General features: G+C 37.9%; 1 protein-coding gene across 2 annotated transcripts in view; it reads left to right on the top strand.

Annotated features, from left to right (window-relative positions):
* The window catches only part of hspa12b (heat shock protein family A (Hsp70) member 12B), a 27,793-nt gene extending 20,938 nt beyond the window's left edge, over window positions 1–6,855 (top strand). The window contains exons 11-16 of one of the 2 annotated variants that reach the window (XM_023346023.1): window positions 2,043–2,129; window positions 3,882–3,986; window positions 4,058–4,316; window positions 4,406–4,509; window positions 5,283–5,473; window positions 5,549–6,855. In XM_023346023.1, coding sequence (XP_023201791.1) covers window positions 2,043–2,129; window positions 3,882–3,986; window positions 4,058–4,316; window positions 4,406–4,509; window positions 5,283–5,473; window positions 5,549–6,034 — 1,232 coding nt within the window. In that variant the 3' untranslated portion in view covers window positions 6,035–6,855. The remainder of the gene's footprint in view (window positions 1–2,042; window positions 2,130–3,881; window positions 3,987–4,057; window positions 4,317–4,405; window positions 4,510–5,282; window positions 5,474–5,548) is intronic. The other variant, XM_023346022.1, reaches the window with a different exon arrangement.
* The last annotated feature ends 3,537 nt before the right edge of the window (window positions 6,856–10,392 follow it).

Below are 10,392 nucleotides of genomic sequence, written 5' to 3'. Positions count from 1 at the left end.
GCACTTACAGGCAGATTGAACCTGGCTGTGTTTATGTTTTTGACTGAGCTGCTTTTGTCTTAATTTCTTCAGTGATCATACTTTAAGTGTGTTTACATGGGGAAAGAAAAAAAAACTGTTTGACAACCAGAAAAGCAAAGTGAGGCTCTGAAAGTGGTGGTGACTCCTTCCAGCTGGAAAGAGTCCAGGCAACCAATAAAGTATCGTTATGTGATTAAAATAAAAACATAAAAGCCACAAACTTAATCCATATTTTGTACATTAAACATCGAATAATTTCTATTTTGATTTTTTTTTCTACAGTTATGATACACAGGTCAGATATTTTGGGATAAAAGGAAACCTATTTACACTTTTTTGTGATCTCTTAAGACCACCAACCTTGCGAACCAGAGTTTCTTACACACCAACACCCTCCTAATAGATGTAACGAGAGCTCAACATGGAGAAGTTGAACTAAACGTAACTAAATGACACATTAAGTATGTTTAAACCAACGTCTAAACCTCAGATAAACTTGACGAGGAATTTCAAGAATGCAGTAATATGTGTTTTATCAAAACATACACCACTTCGTCAAGTGGAAAAAGCCTTAAAACGAGTAATTTTATTTTAAATTTTAGAAACATGAGACCTTTAATACAAGAACATTTAATAATGAGGCAAAAAAAATCATAAAAGAAGTTATGCTTAGAAGATTTTTGATTAGAAACTTATTTCTCAATCCTAACTATATTTGTCTAAAAATAAAATGTCTCTAAAAATGTGCCTTTAACATTTAAAATGTACTTTTTAAAGTTGACCAGGGTTTTCAAGAACAATTAATTGGAAAAGGACGGGTTATGGTTAAAACGCAAAATAAAAAGCCAGATTACACTCAGGGACAAAGACCTTTCAAATGTGGTAGCCTTATAATATGTTTATGTTTTAGGAATTTTATTAAATTAAAAACAATTCTCATAATTTTAGGATATTGTAAAAAGTAATAAGTAATCCTAACTGACATAAACGCTAAGCCTGATTTAATGTTAATTGAAAAAAAATTTATTTGTCTTTATAAATATGTATGTAAATGTCTGATTTCAACTATATGAACTGTGACTCTGTTAGCTGTGAATTCAACAGCAAAATTATGACAAAAGAAAATAAAGGTGATGATAAGAACCATGTATTACTTTTTTAGGTAACCGTGTGGGACAATTATACCCCCACAAGCACAAATAATGCTCTTAAAAAACATTATCATTTGTAATATGCTAATTTAGGACACCTGTTGCACACAGATGTGTAATTTATATCACTAAATTTATCACAGTAACTGCATTTAATCAAATTTATTGATATTTAATGATAGTCTTACTGAACAGTTGGGAAAATAATAAAAATAACAACCGTGACTATCAGGACAGTTTAACAAAAAAGAACAATATTGTGAATTAGAATTTATCATGACAACAATAAATCAAATTTCTTATAATAAATTTATTACAGTACATGAAAAAAATAAATGCCGTCATAGTTTCTTACCCCAATCAATTAATTGCATGATAAATTATAACAAATTCAACTGTTTTTCCATTGACATGCCTTATCTTTTATCTCTTTTTTCTCTGTTTCTACCAAAAACTGAATGATAAAAGTCTTCAGTTTGGTGCTTTGGGCTCAACTAGCCATTTTTTGAAGGATCAGTTTCAGTGTTAAATGTTCACTAGAATTAAAAGTTTATAGATTTTTTTAGAATATGCTCCTGCATTATTATTTTGTCATTACCCTTATATCACTTAAAAATGGTCTCAAAACAACAATATTATTGTTTATCGCAATAACTTCTGGAACAATTTATCCTGTTATGGTGACAGGCCTACCCACATCACGCAAAAAAATATGTGGACTATCCCTTTAAGATATCTTGGAGCACATTGTTTCCCATCTGAACTTGGTGAGAACGAGTTGTTGTTTTTAGGCCAGTTGTTGTTGTTCAGCTCATCAACTTTTCAACATTCCGCTTTTAAAAACCGTTTTTGTTTTGCTTTGTTCTGCAGCGAGGGAACAGCTGAGGCGATCCAGACACAGCAGGACCTTTCTGGTGGAGAGTGGAACCGGGGAGCTGTGGTCCGAGCTGCAGACCGGTGAGTGTGTCTGACGGTCCGCCTCACATCCAACACACTGATGGCTTTGACCTTTACCCTCCGACATGCTGACTATGTTATGCAGAGATGTTCTCTGTGTGTGTGTGTGTGTGTGTGTGCGTGTGTGTGTTGAGGGGGAGGGGCTGCGTTCTGGTGCGTTGTGTTTAGTTTATTTTTTTCCCCTCCAGACAGAATCGATGTTTAAGAGTCCTTTCCAGCAAACCCCTGCTCCGATTGGGTCGAACAATATTCAAGATTTACATCTCAATTTTGTGTTAAAAAATATCCTTCCAGGGCAGAATTTGAGTTTGATCGTTTCTGTGTTGAACCGTAACGACAATCTGACGAAACGCGTGGCCCCACTGACCTTTTCTGCTCTCTTTCCTGTCCAAACACACACACACAGGATGGACCCAGCCCGTGGGACTCTACCCCTGCTCTGCAAACCCACAGAGGCAGTTACACAATAAACCTTTCTTTGTCCTCCTCTCTTGCATTTTATTTGTTGTTTCTTTGCAGATCTAGTCATTTCATTCTGTGTCTTTTTATGTTTGGGTTGAAATCGAGTCCTTCACTTATCTCCATGCACATCATAAACGCTCTCAGCCGTTACTCAACCCTGAAGTTGTTTATTGGCTTAGAGCCTCAAGGGAAAACAACAAACACACCTTCAAAAAACAAATCACTCAGATTGATCTCTACTCTTGCCTTGCATTAATGTGCTTGAACTTTGTCACATGGTGTAATACTACAGCAACAAACTTTAATGACAGAAAATACATTAATAACATTCATCAGCCTGCAATAAGAAAGCAGTGCAGTCTGTTGTAATACAGTAAATATATCAAATATCACTATTTCTCTGCTAAATCGAAAGCTAGTATTATAAAAATTAAGGTTTTGTTCTGGGATGGCAGTGAGATAAAAATGTGGTTTGAATATAATAAAAGAAAATCAGTTTCGTTGCTAATGATGGCATATTCAAGACTCTAATCACCATCAAACCTCATATGATCCCATATGTTTTAATGATAACAGAAAATAATTACGTTTATTTTGTGATAAATTATGAAAACAGGAAAATAAATAAACCTAACTGACATAGAAAAAATTACTTAAAGTGATATATACGTATATATATATATATATATATATATATATACACAGAGAGAGAGAGAGAGAATATGTTGAATATGGGGGGTATGAATATGTTTTTGGAAGGTATGTATGTTTCTCAAAAACATATTTAATAAATCCAAAATGCATCACGAGAGACAGAAAAAAAAATTTACTGTGGAAAAAAAAAAAAATTTTCAAAAAACACTGCTAAAATGATTATCAATTTTTAAAAAAAAATTATAGATCAATATGCAAAAAACAATTAGCAAAATATAAGTGCACACCACACTTTTCAGATTTTTAAAAAATAAAGTAGAAATACATCAACTTTATCAGTAAAAGAATCTGTAAATTTTTTTTTTTTAATTTCTTCTTTTTCAAAATATTTTTAGTCATGCACGACTGTGTAGTAATATGAAAAATTGTGGAAAAACTAAATGGATGTGAATACTTTTTTGAGGTGCTATAAAAACAGCACCTCAAAGCACCTTTAAGATGTGCAGCAATGCACATCTTAAAGAATAGGTTTGTGACTGTAAGACAAATGTAAGAATGAAGAAACCACTTTACTACAAAAAAACTAAAGAAATGAGATGAGAGTGAAGACTTTTGCTCACTACTTCCTGTCTGTAGGTGACAGGTACGTCGTTGCAGACTGTGGAGGAGGAACGGTTGACCTGACGGTTCATCAGATTGAGCAGCCGCAGGGAACACTTAAAGAGCTCTACAAAGCCTCAGGTACACAACTTCTCCCTCCAGATATGACAACGATTTTCAACACATTTCCAAAACTTCAGTGCGTCTTCCAGGCGGTCCGTACGGCGCGGTCGGGGTCGACCTGGCCTTCGAAGCCATGCTGTGCCAGATCTTTGGCGAGGACTTCATTCAGAGTTTTAAAGCCAAGCGGCCGGCGGCCTGGGTGGACCTCATGATTGCATTCGAGGCGAGGAAACGAACCGCGTCGCCAGGAAGAGCAAACGCCCTGAATATCTCCCTGCCCTTCTCTTTCATCGACTTCTACAAGAGACACAGAGGTCAGAGTGTGGAGGCCGCCCTGAGGAGGAGCAAGTGAGTGGGACTGATGGGTGGAAGTCTGAGGCTGTGGCCTGTTGTTGTGTCTGTAAAAGTCAACAAGAATCTGTTTTTGTCTGTGTTAGCATGAACATTGTGAAGTGGTCGTCTCAGGGAATGCTGCGGCTGACCCAGGAAGCAATGAATGAACTCTTCCAGCCCACCATCAGCAACATAGTCAGACATATAGGTGAGAAAGACATGGAGGACATTCAGACACCGTCCATGTACAGAAAGAGAAACTGTCTTTGACTTGTTTGTTACTTTCCACATCTAAGCCATCATGTCTTCATCCAGAAACTTCCTGGTGGCTTACCACAACAATCAGGAAATGCTACTGGTTTTCTTAACTCCAAATGATTGATTGTGAAATGGTTGGGTGAAACGACTATTGACTGTTTTCTACTTGTTTTAGAGTGGAACACATTTCTTCCATAACATTTTCAGTCATTGTTTACCTCTAGGTTTACCATATCTGGTTTCTTCTGGTGCAGAATTCTGGTGCATGTCTCCCATCTATATTTGGTGCTAACATCAAATATGGATGTGGCACAAATCGGATTTTTGACAATGTGAAAAGATGGGAATTGGGCCATTTAGACTGCTGTGACACATGGGGGAAAAAATTGGTCGCATTCGGCTGCTGTGTGAACTTTGCTTTAGTCCTGTGCCCAAAGAGTCAGAAAAGTAGCACTACATCACTAGTGTAGATTTTGGGGGTAGTTCTTGTCATGTTGGCTTGGCTATCATAGGTTTCTGATGCTGTCAGAAACCTACAATACCTTCAACCTTTGGCAGATTTACAGTACACAAATTTTCTGACCTGAGAGGCCAGGAAAAGCTTTTATATCAATGACCTTTAGGGAATAGAATACTAAGCTTATAGCCAGTGGGAAAGTAATCAAAAGGCAAAGTTCTTCAAAAACAACAACTCTGTAATGATTGTTTTCCTTTTTCTAACAGAGGAGTTGATGGGGAAGCCAGAGGTGCGCTGTGTACGCTTCCTGTTCCTGGTTGGTGGTTTTGCAGAGTCGCCGATGTTGCAGAAAGCAGTCCAGAAGGCACTGGGAAGGACCTGCCGGATCATCATCCCCCATGATGTCGGCCTCACCATCCTGAAGGGTGCCGTTCTCTTCGGACTGGATCCCACTGTGGTAAAGCACCAGGGATACCAGTTAGCATCAGAGTAGCTAACTGTGACTCTCGATCTAATGGCTTCTCTCTCGCAGGTCAGAGTGCGACGTTGCCCTGTGACCTATGGGGTCGGCGTCCTAAACCGGTTCGTTGAGGGACGGCACCCTCGGGATAAGCTCCTTATCAAAGATGGCCGCGAGTGGTGCACGGACATCTTCGATCGCTTCGTCTCCATCGACCAGTCTGTGGCGCTGGGAGAGGTCGTTCGACGAAGCTACACGCCCGCTCGGGTGGGGCAGCGGAAGATCATCATCAACATCTACTGCAGCGCCACAGATGACGTCACCTACATCTCCGACCCCAACGTCCGGAAGTGCGGGACAATAACCTTAGACTTACCGGAACCATTGGTGCCACCTGGGGCGGTGGGAGGAGCAGAAGCAGGAGCGGTGATAGCGGGCCCAGAAAGGAGAGAGATCAGAGCCACCATGCAGTTTGGAGATACAGAGATTAAAGTCACGGCTATTGATGTCATGTCTGACAGGTCTGTCCGGGCTTCCATAGACTTCCTGTCCAACTAAGGTGGAGTAGCTTGAAGAGACTTGAAAACAACCAAAACTGATTTAATTCAGACATTATGGATCTTGATGTTCAATCAATATTAAATATTTTTCTCGGACTCTCCCTTAGTTCATCCATCCAGCCCTCCAGAGAAGATTTGATTTCTGTGCATTTTCTGCACAGAAACTCTTCAAAGAAACAAAAACACTCCCTAAGACACAAGATGCTGGAACAAACTTACCCTTCAGTATAAGGATTTCAAGCTAAGACTGAATCACCTAAAGACCTCATAAAGTATACTTCCTAGAGTGAGAATCACTCTTGTTTATTTTATCTTGATATGATACTCAATACCTCATTTAAATTCTATCATAAAACCTGTTTGGACTCGTATTGTTTCTCTAACAACGTAGTGTTCCATCTAGTGGTAAGATGACATAACTACAAGCTGGAAAAGAAAATTAAGGATTGTGGCATTATAACATTTTAAACTTTTACAGTGTCATATGAGTGCTGCTGTGTTGAATATATTTACTCTGACTTGATTTGTTTAAACCGAATGAAAGCAGTAAAAAAAAAAAAAAGGACTAAAACGTTTCCATGTTTTACAACATAGTAAGAAAGTTTTTTAAAAAAATTATATAAAAACTTGAACGTTGGTCCGCTAACGTTTGCTACATGTCAGAATGAAACAAGATGGACGAACGTTGGCTGGAGGTCGAACGTTTGCTGGACGTCCGCAGACAACGTTCTACGTCACACAGACATTCAGACAACGTCAGAGATGCAAATATTTTCTAAGACAAAAATTGCAGTTTTGTAAAAAAAAACAAAAAAACTGCGATCACTATAAGGGTTAAAAAGACACAAAAAATAACAATTAAAAAAATCACAGCAATAAATAAAAAAAATAAATGAATAAAAATCAAAGTTTGGATAACGTAATCTCCGAACATTCGACATTGAACATTAGCTTTTTAAGCTAGGTCATTGGGTCAAAAATAAAGCTTAAATGTATGAAAGATGGCTAAGCTGTTTCTTGTAGTTGGTGACCAGCTTTTATAAATTTCAAGAGGGATTTTAGGCCATTCCTCGGTACAGAAACTCTTTCGCTCTTTTGTTTTCTGTATATTTGGGATATGTAGCCTGGATTAGCCTACCCATGACAAAAATGATTCTTCTTTAGACACTACGCTGGAAAACCCATTCATTTTCAGATAATGACATTTCTTTGAGCATATACTCCAGTTAAAGATTAATTAGTTACTACATTACATTTCAATCACAATTATTGCGATTAATTATTTTAGCCCCTAATACTGTGAGAAGCTTACAAAGCCACGAGTTCATTTGCAAATACTTTAAAGGCCAAGTAATCTTGGAGTATCTGAATGTCTGAATTTGAAAAGAGTAACAATTTTAACTCCAACTTTAGGTCAGACAGCAAGTACAGAAAATGTGTCTTGTCATGGTGCATTTGAACATCTTTCATGTCTTTTCAAGAGAGACAGAGAGCGACAGAGAAACACAAAACTAACGGACAAAGCAGGTCTCCTGAGCTGAGCCAGAAAACCTGAGAGGTCCGGAAGGATGAGGCAGCCCTGAACCCGACCGGAACCTCAGAACAGTTCCTCCGATGGGCAGACCGGCCGGTTCTCGATCACTGAGCTGCAGGAATCCCAAAGGAAAATCACTTCTGAAGGGAAGAGATGAAACACACACTAAGTGGCTGTTGGAGCACAACTGAACCCAACATGGACGTTGGGTTTCTGTTTCTGTTTGTGCACAGAGAACCAACACGCATCACTCTGTTAGTAACATTTGAATTTTATTAGTTTTTTCCTAAAATTGATCGTTGAGAGGAGCAGGATGGACCAACACTCACAGGTTTGTATTAATGGGGTCACTGTCTAACGAACAAGTTTAGCATTAGCTAGCATGTCGTCAGTCAGTTTACTATTTATCACAGCCTGATAAAATAAGTTATTCTAACTCGCATCTCTCACTGTCTTAATGAGCCGTAATGATTAAATGCAGGTGAGAGAAAATGCCCGAAACATCGATATTACTAACTAGCAACAATAAAGCGGTTTTATTCACGGTAAAATCATCAGCTCTCAGTAAGAAAAGCAAAGTTTCTCTAAATGAGACGAACATGGTGAACAATAGGGACACCAGAACGGGATTTTCCTTATATATATATATATATATATATATATATATATATATATATATATATATATATATATATATATATATGTTTCATGAAAATCAATAAATAGCAATTCATAGTCCGCTTGCAAAGGACAAATAAAATAATTTCTTCCTATTTTGGTCACAATCAGAGGAAAATGAAGCTGTAGCTGCATCCACGAAGACAAACTACAAGCCGTTAGAAATGAAAAAGCAGCGGGTTGAACGGGAGGCAGCGTGAGCTACACAAACCATGCGCTAAAATAAAACCTGATGGCTGCAGACGCCGCAGCCCAACTGCAACAATAATGTCCAGTGTAGAGACCGTTACCATCGAAGCCTTGGAGGCGGTGGTCGACCGCCTTTTCATCAACATGACCCCAGAGGAGTGGTTGGGACTGGCAGCTGGAAACCCAGCACCCAGCACCACCTGCACTCTGGTGGAGATTTATGGAGACATCTTGGAACTATTTTCATCCAACGTTCTGGAAAATCTCCACAAGCAAACATTCACTATTGAGTCCTTGGAGGCGGCAGTGGGAAACAGAGTACCCGAAACCTTAGCTGGAATCATGGACGTCGACGGAGACTACCGTACCGAGCACACCGAGAATTTAAACTGGCTCATTGTGAAATATCTGTTGGATAGAATTTATCACAGCTTGGACTCTGATGATCCTCCAAGAAATCATGTCGACCAGGCACATTGTAAATCCATAATGATCAGGTATATGGTTGAGGAAACCAATTTGATCATAGAGGACCTCATGGTTAGATTGTGTGCATCCAATGAGGAATCCAAGAAAGTAGCCGTCGACAACCCAGTTCAGCCTAAAGAGCTTGCAGTTCCTGAAAAAGAGATGCAGAACAAAACTGCTGAGCCTAAATTGAAGCTAAAAGGTAAACCAGGGAAGATCAAGAAGTTTTTCATCAATTTTTCTCGGAAACATTCTTCAAAGGTCGCTCCAATGAGCATACCAGAAATGTCTCCAAATGAAAAATCTGCAGAAGGTTCTACTGATATTACACTGGAGCAAAAATACGAATGTGAAGAAGAAGAGGCTGAACCCACTGAAATCACCAAAGCAACGACTGAAGAGATACAGCTCAGAAAAAGGGCCATGATAAGCCTGGTCATCGATCTCATTCAGAGGATTATCGAGAAATCGGGACAGTTATGTTACCCTACAGAAAAATTTAAAGCCATAGTCGATCGTCTGTTTGAAAAACTCTGGATTGAAACTGAACCCAGAGTCCTCAGGATGAGTCCAGAAAGGATCGAACGACAGGGCAAGGCCATTTTCAAAGACCTGATGAGAGAATGCAACAAGGCAGAAAACATCCTGCTGTTCCTGGAATCAGAGAAACCGATATTTGAGAAAAATATCCTCTCGACAATCGGAAACCATCTGCAGTCACGGTGGAATACGCTGAACTTGATTAGAGATGCTTTTAAAGGAGCAACAGAAAAAGGTTTTCTGTATAAAGCACAGGCTTTATATTTGGATTTAAATGAATTACAGCCTCTTTGAAAACCCAAAAACTGAGGAAAAATTTGTATAGTTAGGTAATTTTAAACGTAGGTAGTTGTTAGCTCTTTTTAAAATTAGGTAGTAGTTAGGTTAATTTAAACTGAGTTAGGTCATTTTAAACGTAATTAGTAGTTAGCTCTTTTTAAACTTAGGTAGTCTTTGGGTCAATTTAAACTTAGTTAGTATTTAAGTAGATAGTTCTTTTTATATTTAGTCAGTAGTTAGGTCATTTTAAACTTGTTCGTGTTTAGTAGTTATATTATTATAATTATCTCACAATGGCATTTATAATAACCTCTTTATAACAAGATAATTATAATGAGGTTATAATTATCTTGTATAATAGTGAGGTTATTGGGGTTATTGAGATACTATATTGAGATACTATATTGAGATACTATCTCAATATACTATCTCAGTATAATGAGATACTATATTGAGTAATCAATATAGTATCGATCAGTATTATACAAGTATAATACTGAGATCGTATTATAATGAGATACTATCTCAGTATATTGAGATAGTACTTCATTATAATAACATTATAATGAGATAGTATCTCATTATACTGTCCTTGGACAGTATATCTCAATATATTATATTGAGATTCTTATTGTAAAATTATCTCATTATAATGAGAAACTATCTCA

This window comes from Xiphophorus maculatus, chromosome 14 (genome assembly GCF_002775205.1).
Source record: "Xiphophorus maculatus strain JP 163 A chromosome 14, X_maculatus-5.0-male, whole genome shotgun sequence".
Lineage (NCBI taxonomy): Eukaryota > Metazoa > Chordata > Actinopteri > Cyprinodontiformes > Poeciliidae > Xiphophorus > Xiphophorus maculatus.
This window is presented reverse-complemented; position numbering and strand designations above follow the sequence as displayed.